The 21,212-nt window shown below is 39.2% G+C and overlaps 1 protein-coding gene across 7 annotated transcripts in view; it reads right to left on the bottom strand.

The window, feature by feature from the left end:
• The window catches only part of CRCP (CGRP receptor component), a 91,512-nt gene that overhangs the window by 55,983 nt on the left and 14,317 nt on the right, over nucleotides 1-21,212 (bottom strand). For 2 of the 7 annotated variants that reach the window (XM_082358689.1, XM_082358692.1), the window contains exon 2: nucleotides 13,410-13,446. The exons of 1 other annotated variant lie outside the window; for it this stretch is intronic. In XM_082358689.1, the coding sequence (XP_082214815.1) occupies nucleotides 13,410-13,446 (37 nt within the window). Of the gene's footprint in view, nucleotides 1-5,601; nucleotides 5,697-6,996; nucleotides 7,033-8,248; nucleotides 8,348-13,409; nucleotides 13,447-21,212 lie in introns of those variants that run through there. 4 more of the 7 variants (XM_082358688.1, XM_082358691.1, XM_082358690.1 and 1 more) reach the window with 4 other exon arrangements.

Raw genomic sequence — 21,212 nt, 5'->3', positions numbered from 1 at the left:
TCCAAATCCAAAGAACTGTTCACCACCACAAGTAAACCCTAATATAAACTATGAACTTTTGGTGTTAATGACGTGTCAATGTAGGTTCACTGATTATAACAAATTTACCACTGTGATGGGGGATGTTGATAATGAGGGATGCTATGGATGTGAGGGGGATGGAACATATGGGAAACCTCTGTACCTTCCCCTTATGTTGCTGTAAACCTAAAACTGATCTAAAAACATGAAGTCTCTTAAAAAAAAAAAAAAATTCTGCAAAGGTGCCAGAGTAGGAAGTACCAGAAATCTGTCTCCCCACCTAGAAAACAATTGTACTGGTAGAATCTGTCTGATATTAACTATTTTGAAACTCTGAAGTCTACTGAAGGCTTGCAACTTCCAGGGGAAGTTTTGGAAGGTAAATAGCAGTTAATTTTGGTCAATTTTAGATCTTAGCACAGTAGCAGCACCCATCCCCCAACTCCAGGGGCAGGCAGCTGTGACCACGTTCCTGGAGCAGCTTGTACACAGCTTGTGGAAGCTAGAGAGGGCAAAATGTACCCTGTCCTCCAAATATCAAGGATCAGTGCTCTAATCACTGACTATAGCTTCTGATCACAGAGATGCAAGCAAAGGGGCAGCAGCCATTGTTGTTGCACCTCCCCCTCCAGCTGAAGTGACTTTTAGAATTTAAAGGGCTGGTGTCCTTTTATCCCCCAACCCTTCTTTTTATTTTTTTCTCCCTAAAGTTCAGACACTAAAGGCTGGGACATTCAAAAACAACTGCATATATGGGAAAAATCAGAGTGACTGTGCATGCCTAGGGAAAGAGGCACACTCAGAAAAGACCTGAGAAGACCTTGAGTTTACACCTCAAGCTGATCCGTAGCACAGAGACAGCCTACAAGACAAAAATAGCAAACAATAAACAAAAATCAGCAAGCCTAGGGGAAGGAAGAAAATCTGATTTCCAGAGTTACAACATTATTAGATCAAATGTCCAGTTTTCAACAAGAAATCACAAGGTAAACAAAGAAACAGTTAAGTATGGCCCATTCAAAGGAAAAAAATAAATCAATAGAAAACATCCCTGAAAAAAACCTGATGGCCGGTCTACTAGACAAAGGCTTTAAAACAACTGTCTTAAAGATGTTCCAAGAATTAGGGGCTTCCCTGGTGGCGCAGTGGTTAAGAATCCTCCTGCCAAGGCAGGGGACACAGGTTCGAGCCCTGGTCTGGGAAGATCCCACATGCCACGGAGCAACTAAGCCAGTGCACCACAACTACTGAGCCTGTGCTCTAGAGCCCGCAAGCCACACTTACTGAAGCCTGTGTGCCTAGAGCCCGTGCTCCACAACAAGAGAAGCCACTGCAATTAGAAGCCCGCGCACCGCAACGAACAGTAGCCCCCGCTCACCACAACTAAAGAAAGCCGCGCACAGCAACAGACCCAACGCAGCCAAAAATTAACTAATTAATTTTTTTTTAAATAAAAAAAAAAAGATGCTCCTAGAATTAAAGGAAGATGTGGAGAAAGTACAGAAAACAATGTATAAACAAAATGGAAATATCAATGAGACACAAACAAAACAAAAAGAAATTCCAGAGCTGGAAAGTACAATGACTGAAATGAAAAACACTAAAGGGATTTGAAGGCAGATATGAACAGGCAGAACAAAGAATCAATGAACTTGAACAGAAAAAAAGAAGATTAAAGAAAAGTGGACAAAGCCTAATGGGTCTGTGGAACACCAAGAAGTGGACCAACATATACAGTTTGGGAGTCCCAGAAGGGACTAAGTGTCCATCAAGAGATGAATGGTTAAAGAAGATGTGGGGTGTGTGTGTGTGTGTGTGTGTGTGTGTGTGTGTGTGTGTAACAATGGAATATTACTCAGCCATAAAAAAGAATGAAATAATACCATTTGCAGCAACATGGATGGACCAATAGATTATCATACTAAGTGAAGTAAGTCAGACAGAGAAAGACAAATATCACATGATATAACTTATATGTGGAATCTAAAAAAAGAAAAAAAGATACAAATGAACTTTTTTACAGAACAGAAAAAGACTCACAGACATAGAAGACAAACTTATGGTTACCAAAGGGGAAAGGAGGGGAAAGGTGTGGAGGGATAAATTAGGGATTTAGGATTAACAGACACACTAGTATATATAAAATAGATAAACAACAAGGACCCACTATATAGCACAGGGAACTATATTCAATATCCTGTAATAACCTATAATGGAAAAGAATTCTGAGAAAGAATATATATATACATATGTATAACTGAATCGCTATGTTGTATACCTGAAACTAACACAACATTGTAAATCAACCATACTTCAATTAGAAAGTTTCCTTGTCTTTAAACAACAACAACAACAAAAACAGAGGCTTGGGGACTGTAGAACAATTATCAGAGTTCTAACAGTTGTGTCTTTGGAGTTCTGAAAAGAAAGGAGGAAGACACTGGGGCAGAAAAAAATATTTAAAGAAACAATGACCCAAAACTTCACAAATTGGGTAAGACACAAAAATTTACATAATCAAGAAGCTCAGCGAAGATAAACTAAAAAAAAAAAAAAATCATAATCAAATCGTCAAAGACCAAGCATAAAGAAAAGTATTGAAAACAGTCAGAGGAAAACAATACATTACATATTGGCATGACCACAGATTTCTCATCAGAAACCATGGCAATCAGAAGACACTGAACTAACATCTTTAACGTGCTGAAAGAAAAGATCATTCAACCTGTGAAACTATCCTTCAGGAATGAAAGAAAATAATAACATTCTCATCTGAAAGAAAACTGTAGCCAGCAGGCCTGTTCTAAAAGAACGCTAGAGGAAGTTCTTCAGGCTGAATGATAAAAAGTAAACATGGAACAGGAATGAATGAAGAGCAAAAGAAATAGCAAAATTCCGGGTAAATATAAAAGACTGTTTTTGTCCTCTTATGTTCTTTAAAATATGTAGAAGTATAGAACGTTAAGTAATAAAACACTGCTAAACACTGTTTTCAACATATATAGATGTAATAAATATGACAACTGTAACAAAAGGGAGAAGATAAAATAAGAAGTGTTGACGAGGATGTGGAGAAATTAGAACCCTTGTGCACTGTTTGTGGGAATGTAAAATGGAGCAGACACTATGGAAAACAGTGTGGCAGTTCCTCAAAAAATTAAAAATAGAATTATCATAAGATCTAGCAAATGTGGCTTCTGGGTGTACACTCAAAAGAACTGAATGCTGGCTCTCAAAGAGATATTTGTACATTCATGTTCATAGCAGTATCATTATGTGCAACAGCCGAAAGGTGGAAACAACCCAGGTTATACATCAGTTGATAAATGAATAAACAAAATGTCATATATACATAAAACGTAATACTAGGCAGACTTCAAAAGGAAGGAAAATCTGACACATACTATAATATGAATGAACCTTGAAGACATAATAAATGAAATAAGCCAGTCACAAAAGAAAAAATACTGTATGATTCTCATATGAGGTACTTAAAGTAGCCAAATTCATGAGACATAAAGCAAATTGGTGGTTCCCAGGGCTAGAGGATGTGGAATATGGGGAGACATTGTTTAATGGGTATAGAGTTTTAGTTTTGCATGATGAAAAATTGTCCTGTGGATGGATGGCAGAGATGTACAACAATTAAATATATCTAATGCCACTGAATTACACACTTAAAAATGGTTAAAATAAAAAGATAACAATATTAAATAATATTCAGACTTTTTTTTAAGACAAATACTATATGATTCTAATTACATGAGGTATATAGAATAGTCAAATCCATAGAAACAGAAAACAGAGTGGTGGTGTCAGGGGCTGGGGAGAGCAGGAAATGGGGAGTTGTTTAATTGGTATACAGATTGTTTTGTAAGATTTAAAAAGTTCTGGGGACTTCCCTGGTGGCGCAGTGGTGAAGACTCCACTCTCCCAATGCAGGGGGCCCAGGTTCGATCCCTGGTCACGGAACTAGATCCCACATGCATGCTGCAACTAAGAGTTTGCACGCTGCAACTAAGGAGCCTGTGAGCCACAACTAAGGAGCCGGTAAGCCGCAACTAAGGAGTCCGCGAGCTGCAACTAAGGAGCCCGCCTGCTGCAACAAAGACCCAGCACAACCAAATAAATTAAAAAAAAACAATTCTGGGTATTGGTTACACAAAATGTGAACACTATACTTAATACAGATGAACTGTAGACTTAAAAGTGGTTAAGATGGTAGGGCTTCCCTGGTGGCGCAGTGGTTATGAATCCGCCTGCCAATGTAGGAGACACAGGTTCGAGCCCTGGTCCAGGAAGATCCCACATGCCACAGAACAACTAAGCCCATGCACCACAACTACTAAGCCTGCACTGTAGAGCCTGCAAGCCGCAACTACTGAGCCCATGTGCCACAACTACTGAAGTCCGTGCGCCTAGAGCCTGTGCTCCGCAACAAGAGAAGCCACTGCAATGAGAAGCCCGCGCGCCGCAACAAAGACCCAACACAACCAAAAATATAAATAAATTTTTTAAAAAAATGGTTAAGATGGTAAATTTTATGTTATGTGTATTTTCTCACAAAAATAAAACAAACTGTAAACATACACACATGCACACACATGCACACATTTGAAAGATGTTTGTCTTCAGAGTTCATTTACAGAAGAGAGGCAAGGGGAGAAGGGCACTTAGTTTACTGACAGTGTATCAACTGTGTGCCTGAACTAACACCAAATGTTTCCTCCAAAAGAAAATTATTGATTATTCTGAATGAATGACAAAAGCTTTTTGGATTTATCAGCTCTAGTATCAATTCTAAAAGACTAGGGCTAGTTTTCTTCTCATGGAAACTTTTGATCTAATTCTTAATGTTTTTAATTCCTACAAACTTAACTTATTCTAGAAAGTCACCAAGAAAGTAAATGGGCACTAGAAGAGCAGAGAGAATATTATCAAGCCATTTTTGCCCCAAACAAACACAAATGTCAAATGACTTAATTCATCAACTTTATAAAAAGCACTTCAATTTGTGAATCCTGTTTTTCAACCAATTTTAGTCTGAATGCTGGGAAGGGGTTATGGGAAGATTTTTGGGAAAGATTTTTGAGATTAAAAAGCCCACTACATTCTGCTTCTGGCTCTAGAAGGAGCCCAGTGTCTTAAGTCTCAGTTGTCTCATCTACAGTACCGTCACCCTGGGACTTCCCTGGTGGCGCAGTGAGAATCCACCTGCCAATGCAGGGGACACAGGTTCGATCCCTGGTCCAGGAAGATCCCACATGCCGCAGAGCAGCTAAGCCCGTGCACCACAACTACCGAGCCTGTGCTCTAGAACCCATGAGCCTAGAGCCCGTGCTCCACAACAAGAGAAGCCACCACAATGAGAAGCCCGCGCACAGCACCGAAGACCCAAAGCAGCAATCAATCAATAAATCAATAAATAAATTTATAAAATACCATGACCCTACGCCCTGTGTATTGATTACAATTCAAAACCCAACCTAATATAAATACACAGTTGCTGAGGATGACTTTTATAAGCTATCATTTTCATTATGTGTCAGTCTTTTCCCACTTAAGATTATTTTTACTTACTTGGTTAACTTGTGGCTTTTCACTGCTGTGAGAAATTCTCTCACAATCTCAGGACTCTGGTGCCTGCATGGTGTTTTTGATATGTATTTTAATGTCTACAAAAAAGGGAAAGGCAAGCATAAGACAAACAACACCGAATGACAAAAAGAGAAGGCAATGGCTATAATTTAGTATTCTAAAATTTTGCTTCAAAAATCTTTTGTAAAACAAATGCCTTCAGGAGAGTCAATCTTCACGTAATAGGAATTCCTCAAAAATAAAACCAGTAGCTAGAACAAAAAGATTACTGAAACTTTAGAATAAAGCTTTTCTGATCTTAAGGAAAAAACTCAGTCTGACAACTGTGTTATCATGTATCAATTTTTTATGGACACGGAACCCAAAGAATAAAATAAATAGCTATAAGTCCATATAAATATAAATTACCCAATAAATGGATTAGAAGGAACAACTCTTTCTTACGAAGAATTCTAACAATTAAACATAGAAAGAATGAGGGAAATAAATCACCATTAGGCAATCGCACCATAGGAATAATTACTGCAGGAAGGATCCACCAATGAATACTAAAATTAATGGGCAAAAGCGTAAGAAGTAGGATATTTGCATAGTCTCAAAGCAGCTTCCCCAAAATATTTATTAATTACTGTGGTAGTTTTAATGTGTGTCCTCAAATTCTTTAATATCCCTCCCTTAAGAGATGAAGCCTATTCCCCTTCCCCTTGTATGTGGGCTGGACTAGGTGACTCTTTGCTAATTAACAGAATATGGAAATGGAAAAACAGTAACTTTACAGTGGAGAAACCAGGCAGACACCACCTTAACCAAGTGATCAAGGTTAACAGCATCAGTAATAAGACACTGATACCATGTACTCTGTATCACGCAATGAGAAGGGCACATTTATTACCAAAGTAACTTTCCTTAAGGCACCAAAAATTAAAAGCAAGAACTTAAGAATTAACAGAGTGGGGACTTCCCTGGTGGCGCAGTAGTTAAGAATCTGCCTGCCAATGCAGGGGACATGGGTTCCATCCCTGGTCAAGGAAGATCCCACATGCCAAGGAGCAACTAAGCCCGTGGGCCACAACTACTGAGCCTGCACTCTAGAGCCCATGCTCCACAACTACTGAAGCTCACGTGCCTAGAGCCCATGCTCCACAACAAGAGAAGCCACTGCAATGAGAGGCCCGTGCACCACAACGAAGAGTAGTCCCCGCTCGCTGCAACTGAGAAAGCCCACGCACAGCAACAAAGACTTGATGCAGCCAAAAATTAATAATTAATTAATTAAATTTTTTTAAAAAAGAATTAATAGAGTGATAGTGAGCATAAACTAATTAACTGTGTAGTTAAGGGTGCTTGATAGTTTGAAATGTGTATAAAACTAATTACCAACAATCTTTTTTTTTCTTCTTTGGAAGAGATGAACTATATAATGTGAAAGAACACGAATGAATAAATGAACTGTAGGGTTCTAAACACACAATTAAATGAAAAAAATCAGATGGGAAGGAATGGTGACTAAAGTGTTAAATTCCTTATTTTCCTTAAAAGAGATTATGATACCTTAATGCAAGTTTAAAAATGTCTTTGAAAAGATAAATTAAAAATAGTTAAATCCAAATCTCTTTAAAGACAAAATCAAAATTGAAAGCAAATAACAAGAAAAAACAAAATGACAGATACAAAAATCAAACATCATATAACAAATACAACAGCTTAAGCATAAGACTGGGAGAGAATGCAACAAACTATCAACTAGATATTAAGATTATGAATTACTTTTGATTTCTTCTTTATGCTTTTTTGTACTTTCTAAGTTTTCTACCATAAAAAGTATCACTTTCTCTGTAATAAAGAATTTGGCTTTGCTAAAACAGAGAGTCTGGACTTTGCCCTCAGCTTCTGGGAGGTAATCTCCATACTCCTGGAACATTATATCTAATAGGAGTATCTTTGTCTTGGGGTCTTATGTCCTACTGGATGGTATTAACAATGTGACTTAGAGTAGGGGCTTTGGGTCATGCAGTATCAGTAGACCTGGAGGCTGACATGAACTACACAGGCAATCAATCATTCAATCATGCCTAGGTAATGGAGCCCCAATAAAAACTGTGGACACCAAAGCTTGGCCAAGCTTCCTTGGTTGGCAATATTCTGTGTGTATTAACACACACTGATTTCAAGAGAAATGTGCTCTGACTCCACATTAGAGAACAATGGAAGCTCTGCATTTGGTTTTTCTCCTGGCACCTGCCCCATTTGCTTCTTCCCTTGGCCAAATTTAATCTGTATCTTTTCCTTGTAATAACCTGTACTGGTGAATATAATAGCTTTTAGCAAGTTCCATGAGTACTTCCAGTGAATTATTGAACCTGAGGGTAGTCGTAGGGCTCCCCGACTTGCAACTGGTATTAGAAGTGACGGCAGACTTTTAATTATTCCCTCGTCTGACTTTGCAATTGGTTAACACTCACAATTGGCCAAACTCTTTCCACTTCTATAAACAGGATAAAAACTGGGTTACAGTAAACCTACTCAAATCAGATAATAGGTAGTCATGATTCGGTGGCCAGTCATCAGCAAGATAAACCAACCCCCTTCAATGGTAGTTTGGGTAGACCTTCCAAAAACCTAGGCTTACTTCATACGTGATAGTATTCAAGTTCTGTTGCCCAGAACTGTGTTTATTCTTTCCACTTTCTTTACGCTGCTCTTTCATATCAGTTAGTAACTGGAACACCTAGGAAGAGATATACAAAAGATTTCCATAAATAAATTTGAGAAAGGTATCTATTCCAAGGTCAATGATTTTAAAGGATAAAGAGAATATCTCTTTTCTTCTCATAAACCCTCCCCCAAACTCTTGCATTAGAGCAAATAAGTCCGAGAAGCATGTGACTTTTTAAAAATGCTCTTGGGCTTCCCGGGTGGCACAGTGGTTAAGAATCTGCCTGCCATGGGCTTCCCTGGTGGCGCAGTGGTTGAGAATCTGCCTGCCAATGCAGGGGACACGGGTTTAAGCCCTGGTCTGGGAAGATCCCACATGCTGTGGAGCAACTAGGCCCGTGAGCCACAATTACTGAGCCTGTGCATCTGGAGCCTGTGCTCCGCAACAAGAGAGGCCGCGACAGTGAGAGGCCCACGCACCGCGATGAAGAGTGGCCCCCGCTTGCCACAACTGGAGAAAGCCCTCGCACAGAAACGAAGACCCAACACAGCCATAAATAAATAAATAAAATTAAAAAAAAAAAAAAAAGAATCCGCCTGCCAATGCAGGGGACACAGGTTCGAGCCCTGGTCTGGGAAGATCCCACATGCCATGGATCAACTAAGCCTGTGTGCCACAACTACGGAGCCTGTGCTCTAAAGCCCACAAGCCACAACTACTGAGCCCACGTGCCACAGCTACTGAAGCCCGTGTGCCTAGAGTCCGTGCTCCGCAACAAGAGAAGCCACCACAATGAGAAGCCCGCGCACCGCAATGAAGAGTAGCTCTCACTCGCCACAACTAGAGAAAGCCCGCGCACAGCAACAAAGACCCAACGCAGCCCAAATTAATTAATTAATTAAAATAAATTTTAAAAAAATAAGATAAAAATGCTCTTTTATCTAAGTCAAATTGTGCAAATTCATTTGTTTACATAAACTATTTCAAGTGTTTCCTACCAATACACACCATATAACTTATGTCCTCGGATCTCAAAAATAATATTCTGAGTATTTGAAAGTAAATTTTCCTATAATATGATCATCTCAATAGATGCAGAAAAAGCATTTGACAAAATTCAACATCTATGATCAAAACTCTAAACAAAGTGGGTACAGAGGAAACATACCTCAACATAATAAAGGCCATACATGATAAGCCCAGAGCTAACATCATACTCCACAGTGAAAAAGGTAAAAGCTTCTCTAAGATCAGGAATAAGACAACGGTGCCCACTCTTGCCTCTTTTATTCAACACAGTATTGGAAGTCCTAGCCAGGGCAATTAGGCAAGAAAAGGAATAAAATTTAGCCATCCAAATGGGAAAGGAAAAAGTAAAACTGTCACTATTTGCAGATGACATGGTATTACTTATAGAAACCCCTGAAGACTCCACCAAAAACCTGCTAGAATAAATGAATTCAGTAAAGTTGCAGGATACAAAATCAACATACAGGAATCTGTTATGTTTCTATACACTAATAAAAAACTATTAAAAGAGAAATTAAGAAAACAATCCTATTTATTATAATTGCAACAAAAAAGATAAGATTAGGAATAAATTTAACCAAGGAGGCAAAAGACCTGTACAGTGGGAACTATAAGACACTGATGAAAGAAACTGAAGAAGACACAAATAAATGTTCACGCATTGGAAGAATATTGATAAAATGTCCATACTACCCAAAGCAAACTACAGATTCAATGCAATTCTTATTAAAATTCCAACTGCACATTTCACAGAAACAGAACAATCCTAAAATTTGTATGGAATCACAAAAGATCCAGAATAGTCAAAGCAATCTTGAGAAAGAAGAACAAAGTTGGAGGCATCACACTCCCTGATTTCAAACTACATTACAAAGCTATAGTAATCAAAACAGTCTGGTATTGGCCTACAACAGATGCAGAGATCAACGGAACAGAATAGAGAGCCCAGATATAAATCCATACATATATGGTCAATTAATTTATGATAAAGGAACCAAGAATATACAATGGGAAAGGACAGTCTCCTCAATAAATGGTGTTGGGAAAACTGGACAGCCACATGCAAAAGAATGAAACTAGACCACTATATACACCATACACAAAAATTAACTCAAAATGGATTAAAGACTTGATGACGTAAAACCTGAAACCATAAAACTCCTAGAAAAAAACATAGGCAGTAAGCTCCTTGACAATGGTCTTGGCAATGACTTTTTGGATTTAACACCAAAAGCTAAGGCAACAAAGGCAAAAATAAACAAGTGGGACTACATCAAACTAAAAAGCTGCTGTGCAGCAAAGAAAATCATCAACAAAATGCAACCTACTGAATGGGAGAAAATATCTGCAAATCATGTAGCTGATAAGGAGTTAATATCCAAAATATATAAATTCATACAACTCCAGAGCAAAACAAACAAACAATCCAATTTAAAAATGGGCATTTTTCCAAAGAATACATACAGATGGCCAATAGGTACATGAAAAGATGCTCAACATCACTAATCATCAGGGAAATGCAAATCAAAACCACAATGAGATTACCACCTCACACCTGTTAGAATGGCTATTATTAAAAAGTCAAGAAATAAATATTGAGGAGGATGTGGAGAAAAGGAAAGCATTGTGTACTATAGCTGGGAACGTTAACTGGTGCAGCCACTATGGAAAACAGTATGAAGGATCATCAAAAAATTAAAAATAGAACTACCACATGATTCAGCCATTCCACTTCTGGGTAACTATCCAAAGAAAACAAAAACAGTAATTTGAAAGGATATATGCACCCCCATGTTCACTGCAGCATTATTTACAATAGCCAAGGTAAGGAAATAAACTAAAGTGTCCATTTACAGATGAATGGATAAAGAAAATGTGGCATATATATACAAAGGAATATTATTCAGCCATAAAAAAGAATGAAATCGGGCTTCCCTGGTGGCGCAATGGTTGAGAATCTGCCTGCCAATGCAGGGAACACAGGTTCGAACCCTGGTCTGGGAAGATCCCACATGCCGCGGAGCAACTAGGCCCGTGAGCCACAATTACTGAGCCTGCGCGTCTGGAGCCTGTGCTCCGCAACAAGAGAGGCCGTGATAATGAGAGGCCCGCGCACCGCGATGAAGAGTGGCCCCCCACTTGCCACAACTAGAGAAAGCCCTCGCACAGAAAAGAAGACCCAACACAGCCATAAATAAATAAATAAATAAATAAATAAATAAAAGAATGAAATCTTGCCATCTGTGACAACATGAATGGAACTTGAGGGCATTATGCTAAGTGAAAGAAGTCAGAGAAAGACAAATACTGTATGGTATCACTTATACGTGGAATCTAAAAAAGAAAAGAAAAAAAAAAGCGACTTCCCTGGCAGTCCAGTGGTTAAGACTCCATGCTTCCACTGTAGGGGGCGTGGGTTCGATCCCTGGTCAGGGAACTAAGATCCCGCATGCCACGCAGCACGGCCAAAAATTAAAACAAAAACAAAAACAAAACCGAAACCAGAAACCAAGCTCATAGACACAGAGAACAGATGTTTGCCAGAGACAGCGGGGGGGAGTAAGCAAAATGGATGAAGGTGGTCAGAAGTTACAAACTTCCAGTTGTGGTCAGAAGTTACAAACTTCCAGTTATAAACTAAGTCATGGGGATATAATGTACAGCATGGCAACTCCAGTTAATAATACTGTATTGCATATTTGAAAGTTGCTAAAAGAGTAAATCTTAAAAAGTTCTCAACACAAGAAAAAAAGAATTATGTAACTATGTATGGTGAGTGATGTTAAGTAGACTTATTGTGGTAATCATTTTGCAATATATACAAATATCGAAACATTATGTTGTATGCTTGAAACTAATAAAATGTTGTATGCTGACTGTACCTGAATTTTAAAAATTTTTCCTAAAATAAATATATATATATATATATATATATATATATATTTTAAAAGATCTTGCTTCTCTAACATGAAAATCTATTTTATTTTCCCCACAAGGTAGAAACACATGTGTATTAGTGCTAAGAAGGGTCAGGGGAGGAAATCTCTCTCCTGTTTTAGAGATTATACCAGAGAACTGAGAGAAGCATAGGATCATAAACACAGTAACAACTAGATACAATGCAACCCCTCCCCTGCCTGTCATTCCTTTCAGAAATAGGGGCATAAGACCCAATTAATGCAATGTTTCCCCAATGGATAAAACACTACACACCTTGTCCAGAGTCTAAACTGGAGAAGGAGGTTCCTAAAAGCCAACGGCTTGACCAACAACCATTTCCTTCCTATTATGAGCAGCAACCATTTAAGATGAACCTTTAGGAAGAAAAGAATATGGCCCACTGTGTTAAATCTACTACCTTCTACATATATCACAAAATGGAGACTCAAATCTCCTATAAGTCTTCCTAAGTTTAGACTCTGGCATAAGAAAAATGGACAGTGAATATATGAATGTTTTTTTCTATACCTGGAGTTAACCTATCAGATAGTTTTGCTAGTACCAAACAACACCCAGGCAAAATAGAAGGTAGGCAAAAATAATGTTCTATCTCCCCTCTCACCAACTTCTTTCCTTTCTTTCCCCAGCAACCCAATCCTCAAGCCCCCAAATTCCAAATCTGTTACTTCCTACTAAATTATTCGTAATGGTGAGTCACTAAACTCTCACTTCCAAAATGAATGTGTTAATACTTATGAGACTCTTATGAGGATCAAAATAATAACTTATAAAAGCATTTTACAGCTAAAGAGTGGTAATTAGGAAAAGGCGTTAAGTATTTTAATGGAAAACTTCTGCAAACAGAAACAGTTCCAAAACTGATGCTTCCATCACAGGAAGGCATCTCAAATGAAGATCTAAAATCTTTGGGATTTGGAGAAGGTTGCCTACAGTAAACTAAAGGCTTCCCAGCTTCCCTGAATTACTGTATATAATTTACCAAGCTAAGGCTATTCCAAGGTCCACCAGATGGTGCCATCTCTCCTATTTTAAAGTGGCAAATCCAAATGAATTCAGTCATTTCTAACCAAAACTAATTGAATAATCTTCAGAAGCAAAGGGCAAATGATCAGAGAGGAAAACACGATAGTCCAAAGCTATTTACCTCATAGTTACTGAGCAGCGCGGCGCTGGCATCCTTCCTGAAAAATAAAGTAAATTATCATCAGTCTGGGCTCACATCCCTTTGTGGGAATTAAGTATCTACAAAATAATCCCTCTGTCAAGATTCAGTAGCACAGTTCAGAAACTTGGGGATTACAGCCTAAAATTGAGAAACGTCCTAAGTCTTACTGGTTTAGCTGGCGATGGGCAAATTCAGAGCAAATTCTCCATTTAACAGCCAGAGTATATCACACATCCCTCACCAAGTAGGTGATTAAAATACTATACTTATCCCTGGTCCAAGTAGGCAGAAGTTGAGAAGTCAGATACCTAGGGGAAGTTAGTTACAGGAAGAACACGGGGGCAAAACCACGGGGGTAGGGGGATGTCAATAAACAGAGGGTGCTAGAATTAACTGGAGAAACAGAGTGCCGCCTCATCCCACAGCCACGTCCTCTCTACAGTACCATCTGCCTTCCATCAGCTACTGACATTTTGGGCAGCCAAGTCCTCCTGCTGAATCACCAGAAATGGGATCCTTAACACTAACATCACTACTGGAAATTCCAGCAACATCTGGAATCCTGCCAGATACCCACAAAACTCCCAAGGTGTTCATCTTTTCTATCAACTCAACAAGTAGAGTTCAGGTGTTGAGCAGTGGCAACGGTCAATCAAGGCAAAATGTCACCTTTCATGTATGAATGAGCACAGCAATGTGACGTGTATTAAATTACAACTGATCCATTCTACAATATCACATCAGAAAGCACTTATTGTTTTTAACAGTCTGGAGGCAGTACAGTATAATAAAGAATACAGTTTTGACCTGTATAGTGTACAGCACAGGGAACTACAGTCAATATCTTGTAATAATCTATAATGGAAAAGAACCTGAAAAAGCATACATATATACGTAATATATGTATGTATAGCTGAATCACTTTGCTGTATACCTGAAACACTGTAAATCAACAATACTTCAATTTTGAAAGAATACAGTTTTGAAATCAGACAAATCTAGGTTCATATTCCAGCTCTGCCACTTATAAGGTATGTGAGTTTCAGTGAGTTAATTAACCCCCGCTAAGCATCCCCATATAAAACAAAAAATGCAGATAACTAGTACCTAGAAATGTAGCCTGGATTCTAAACCCAGCTCCACCATCCATTAGCTATGTGAATTTGGGCAAGTTATTTAACCTCTCTATGCTTAAATTTCCTCATCTATAAAACGGCAACTGTAGTACCAACCTTGTAACATTGTTACAGGATTGAGTTGAAATAGGTAAAGTACCTGGAACACAGTATGTGCTCAATAAATACCATCTATTATCACTACTGCCTGGGCTACTACCACCACAACCACCACTTCTTCCTACTTCATAAAGCCGTTCTGAGGATGAAAGGAAAACAAATTTTAAAAGTGTAACACAGTTCTTGGTACTTATTAGGTTCTCCTAAACGAAGGCTATTACTGTTAAAAGATATCACCTCACTTAAATTCTCATTAAAAACCCTGTGATGTAAGAGCTATTATGATTCCTTCTTTAGAGATGATGAAAACTGAGGCTCAGAGATTTAAAAACTTGCTCAAGGGCACACAGTAGAAAGCCTAACTGAAGTGGACAACAACTATGGGATTGTGAAAAATAAAACAGGATTGAACAAATGGAAACCAGTAATGCAGAATCCTAAAAACTCAGGAAGGAGTATGGACTTGACATAAGGTACAACAAAGATTACTGTTTGTTCTTAAACTAGGAATGGGGCTATATGATGAAAAGGAGGACACAAAATTTCAAAAACATGAGCCAAATAGATGGGTGGTTTCCCCAGTCAATAAATAAAGCAAAACAAGCAGGTGGTTAACGCAGGCTTCAACCTAGGCCTTAGATCATCAGCACAGTAATGTCGGCACTTAATCAAGTTAGCACATGAAGCTTACCAAAAGCTACGAGTCATTCAACAAATAGTCAGGATTTCACAAAAGTGCTGCTTTGCCCAAATGACCACAATGGAACTCAGGTCACAAAGAATACCATATTTAAAAGGAACCTAGGGGACTTCCCTGGTGGCGTAGTGGTTAAGAATCCGCCTGCCAATTCAGGGGACATGGGTTCAAGCCCTGGTCTGGGAAGATCCCACATGCCGTAGAGCAACTAAGCCTGTGCACCACAGCTACTGAGCCTGCATTCTACGGCCGGTGAGCCACAATTACTGAGCCAGAGTGCCACAACTACTGAAGCCTGCGCGTCTAGAGCCCATGCTCCACAACAAGGGAAGCCACCACAATGAGAAGCCCACGCACTGCAATGAAGAGTAGCCCCCGTTCGCCGCAACTAGAGAAAGCCTGCGTGCAGCAACGAAGACCCAACGCAGTCAGAAATAAATTAATTAAAAAATTTAAAATAAATAAATAAATAAATAAATGGAACCTAACACAGGAAGGATAATGCATAATTAGAGTATGTGATATGGCTCATTTAAAACTGAAAATGACAGGACTTCCCTGGTGGCACAGTGGTTAAGAATCTGCCTGCCAATGCAGGGGACACAGGTTCAAGCCCTGGTCCAGGAAGATCCCACATGCCGCGGAGCAACTAAGCCTGTGTGCCACAACTACTGAAGCCCGCACACCTAGAGCCCGTGCTCCGCAACAACAGAAGCCACCGCAAGGAGAAGCTAACGCACCGCAATGAAGAGTAGCCCCCGCTCACCTCAACTACAGAAAGCCCGCACACAGCAACGAAGACCCAACACAGCCATAAATAAATAAATAAATAAATAAAATTGAAAATGACAAATCAAACCACATGTCATCTTTGCCTACTTAATCAGGAAGTCAGCCCACAAGGCTTCCTCCTATCTTTGCTTGAAACTGAATTACAACTCCCTTCGTGCCCTAACATTCAGGGGAACTAAAACATCCCTTCCTGGAACAGGGTGGAGAAAAATTACAAATGTTATTTTTCCTCAAGGCCAGTGGATCCATCCCAGGTGCCACGGTCACAACTTCATTTCCAAATCACAGCCCCCCTCTGTCATGTAGATTATTCCATGCCCTGGGAAATCTGTCCTTGTCTCTTCCAAATTACTGCCCCACTGCCCAAGTCAATATTGTTAATTGCAAGAATCCAAAGAACATCTTCTGCCTTTTCTAGAGCCAATATACAAAGAAGGAAAGGAACTCTCTTTCATGTATATTTTCATGAACCTGTGTTTTGGGGCCAGGAGAACAATGGATGTTTAAAAAGTACAGCATCTTGCAGTCTGGTGGGCAGAAGCTGATTTATTCATTGATTCTTTTATTAGGAAGATAAATAATTTTTTTACCCAGCTAAATACTAATGGTGTAAATGCCAAAATATGCTAGGCATTCCTTTATTCAGAAAAATGTCAATGAGTATAGTATCTGCCTTTCATTGAGTCCTAAATGAACTATGTGTATTGGGAAATTTTTTTTTTAAGGCAGTTTTTATCCTGAAGAAGTTACTGTAACTACCACGAAGTGGCAGGTTGTTGAGAACAGGGTATGGTGAGATTTGACAGACATCAACTTAATCAAGTTATCCAATTTAACAGCACCAATAATGATGATGTGATGCACTGAGAAGGAAACATCCCTTATAGCAATCCTGTCAAAAAATGTAGTTATGAGAATATAATCAGACAAACCCAACCTGAGAAATCTTCTTCAAATCAACTGGCCTAGATTCTTCAAATATCACTATCATTTGTCACGATGTCAATGTCACAAAAAGAGGCTAAGAAACTGTTCTCAGAGTAAAGGAGATTAAAGAACCTTGACAACTAAATGCAATGTGTGATTCTTTTTTTTTTTTTTAAATTTTATTTATTTATTTATTTATTTATGGCTGTGCTGGGTCTTCATCTCTGCGCGAGGGCCCTCCCCAGCCGCGGCAAGCGGGGGCCACTCTTCATCGCGGTGCGCGGGCCCCCCACTATCGCGGCCTCTCCCGTTGCGGAGCACAGGCTCCAGACGCGCAGGCTCAGTAGTTGTGGCTCACGGGCCCAGCCGCTCCGCGGCATGCGGGATCTTCCCAGACCAGGGCTCGAACCCGTGTCCCCTGCACTGGCAGGCAGACCCCCAACCACTGCGCCACCAGGGAAGCCCCTGTGTGATTCTTGATTGGATCCTGAATCAATTTTTTTTTAAAATCCAGCTAAAACATTATTAGGACAATTGGAGAAATTTTAATATAGGCTGTATTTTAATAATAGTGGTAATATCAGCACTAAATTCCCTGGGTGTGATGATGGTATTGCAGTTACACAGGAGAATGTCTTTTTAAGACTGATAAAATGACATATCTACGACTCTGAAATGGTTCAGTAAAGTGTGTGGAGAGAGAATGCAGGCATGTGTAACAAAGAGAAGGCAGATATATCAAAAATGTTAACAAATGGTGACCCCAGGTAAAGGATATAAAGGTACTTGAGATGCTCTTTTTGCAACTGTTCCATGGGTTTCAAATTTTTCAAGGTAAAAAGTTGAGAAAAATGGAGATGTAAAACTAAAGAATTCCATGAAGTTAAAAAAAAAAAATAGTATAACTTGAAATTGAGGACATTCTCCTCCAATGTTTTTTTACTTCATACTCACCTGTACGACTTAGAATGGTACTGATTTTACTTACAGATGTTTAAAGCAAATATTCCAAGTGAATTTTAAAGATTGTCTAAATCTATACTTACAGGAAGGCAGTCACTTAATTTCCTTAAGTAATGAATTAGCTGACTGAAGCTGACGTGCTATTTGAAATTTAACCTGTAAAATCTGCTTAACTTGCTGAGTCAATTTAATGGACACAAACAACTACTTCGGAAAATCAAATTCTTTATAAACAGAACAAAATGATCTACTGATGGACTTTCCTTAGAGGCTCACACATGCACAAAAAAGCCCAAGCAAACAGTGCCTAATAACTGCCACACAGTTAACTCTTACGAACACAATGACAAACAGAATTGCTCAAATTCTCCTATGTTTAACCTATGTTACTGATTCAAGTCCTGTTCTGAAAAACTAAACTCAGGTCCAAGAAAACTGAGCAGCCTTCAAAAGTCAATGAACAATTTAAACTGTAGCATTCACTTAGGAGCTAGCAAATTATCCTCTTTCCAGTCCTGTTACTGAATTGCTGTAGGACCTATTAGCTAACTTCTCTAAACCTTAGTATTTCCAGCTGTAAAAAGAAGGAAATTCTGACACTATCTCAAAAAGATGATGTGGAAGAAACTCCATTTTCCGTAACTATGTATACTAAGTTCAAGAATAAAAGGATGAACACAAAGTTTTCCAGGCATATAAATAGTCCCGAGGCATTAGACAAAGTTAGCCAAACAGCAAATACCTTAATATACAAATACTTAATTTTGCTATGAATATTTTGTATCCTTTTATCTGATGTGATGGTCAAAAAGTTTTTATTTTTAAAGTCTATCATTCAACCAAATAAAGCATAAATATTCCTTACCTTTAAAAAACTTCTAGTATATATCTATCTATATGTATCATTCACACAGTAGGTAGTTACTCAGTGATTGAAGAAAAAAAAGTAGTAAAAACTCAGGGGAGTTTTTCATCCACGCCTCCTCACTGCAGGTCCTAGGAATGCCTAACAGAGGTACAATATGTTTGCCCTCTCAGAGACCTAGGGGTCTCCTGAAGATACTAAGGACCACACTGCCAGAGGTTACACCTCATGCTGGAGGCCAGGCAAGAACTAGAATTAGGCCTCCAGGGACTTCCCTGGCAGTCCAGCGGTTAGGCCTCCACCCTTCCAAGGCAGGGGACACGGGTTCGATCCCTGGTCGGGGAACTAAGATCCAACATGCCGCATGCTGGGGCCAAAAAAAAAAAACAGAATTAGGCCTCCAGACAGTCTTATTCCAGGGGCCCCTCCACCCCCAAACCACATGCCTACCTCAGAAAACCTCATTTTCCCACAAACTGCTAGCCACAAAATTCTTGATTAGTCACTGACTCCTTGGGAGAAGTGGACAGGTTACTATATAGGAGAAAAAACTCTTGATTGAAACCATTTCACTTAGGAAAATCAGAAAATCTATATGCTCAGCAATCAGGAAACTAGCTAAATAATTTATATTAATTTTTATTAATTTATTAAATTAATGAAGTATTGTTATATTACTTCACTCAACAAGTACAGTCAGCCCTCTGTGTCTGTGGATGTGAAACCCACGACTATAAAACCGGCAAATACGGAAGGCCGACTGTGTTTGCCAAAGGGCTACTGTGTGCCAGATGCTCTGCTAAGCACCAGGGGAACAGACACTGGTCCCTGCCTTCATGATACTTACACTCTCAAGAGGGAGACAATACACTAGACATGTAAACATCTATTAATACATCTATAATACATCTATAATACATCTATTATCAGAACTTGTAATTATTTAAGGGAAAAGTAAACCAAGGTTCTATGAGAGACAAAAAGCAGGACTTATTTTGGATTTACCAAAGAGGGAAAACAACATTGAAAAAGGACACTCAACCTGAGCTGTCAAAAAGATAAGAAGTGGGCAGGACAGGGGGAAAAGTATACCAGGCAGAGGGAACAGCAATGCAAGGGCTTGGAGAGTTACTGAAATTACTTGACTGCCAGTGGAAAGGGTGTCTCTTTGGGGGAGGGGACAGTGGCAAGAGACAAGGTTGGTGAGTGGGTGAGGTTACATAAGTTCTTGTAGTCCTACTAAGGAATGCAGATATCCTCTAAGCACATAGAAAAGCAATGAAGGGTTTTTACACAGGGAGTGATTTGATCCAATTATTATTTTAATTCACTTTGGCTTCTGTGTGGAAAACGAATGGAGGGGGCGGGGCAAGAGTGGAAACCAAAGGCTATTGCTTAATCTGGACCAGAGATGATGGACTACAAAATCAGCAGTGGGGATGGTGCTGAATTCAAAATACATTCTGAGCGTGGAGATGACAGGACTGGCTGATGGACTGGATTTAGCGGTGAGGAAAGAGGGCTAGATTTCTGGTTTAAGCAACTGATGGATAAGAGAAAAGGGCTAGAAATATATTCTGGGGAATCATTTGCATACAGATGGGTAAAATGACCAAGGGAATGTGGAGAGAAAGGGTCCCAGGACTGAGCCCTAAAATACTTCAACATTTAGAAGCCAAGCAAGGAAGGAAGGCGGGGCTATGAAAGAAGACTGAGAAGTAGTCCTTGATGTAGGAGGAAATCCAAGAGAGCAAGTCACAAAGCCAAGAGAGTGTCTAGAGTTTCTGTATCAGTTGCTGCTAAGGGATCAAGGAAGTTGAGGCCAGAAAATCAACTTCTGAATTTGACAAGATGGAAGGCTCAGGCAACCTACATAAGACCCATTTCTGTAGACTGGTGAGGATGAAAGCCCAAAAGAATGATTGAGAGAATGAGGGGGTAAACAACATTTCTAATAAGTTTTCTGGTGACAGGAAGCAGAGAGGGAGCAACAGGTGGACATGGATGTGGGGACAGACAAGGGATTTTTCTTTTAAGATAGATAAATTAAAGCTGGTTTGTATGCTGACAGGAAATGCTTAATAAAGAGGGAAAAATTGGTAATGACGGCTTGGGCTAGAGTAATATTATGCATGTTTTTTTCAAATTGCAGATTAACCCCCATTAGTGGATTGCAAAATCAATCTAGTGGGTCTACACCCTATTTTAATAAAAGAGACTATCAGAGTGTACTGCATACAGCATTGTCTCATGAAGCTTTCATTTCTGTTACATATACATACCGTGTTTTTTTAAAAGTCTGA

This window comes from Balaenoptera borealis, assembly GCF_965194805.1.
Source record: "Balaenoptera borealis genome assembly, chromosome: 16".
In the NCBI taxonomy this organism is placed as follows: Eukaryota; Metazoa; Chordata; class Mammalia; order Artiodactyla; family Balaenopteridae; genus Balaenoptera; species Balaenoptera borealis.
Note: the sequence above shows the minus strand (reverse complement) of the source record. Positions and strands in the feature narration are given on the sequence as shown.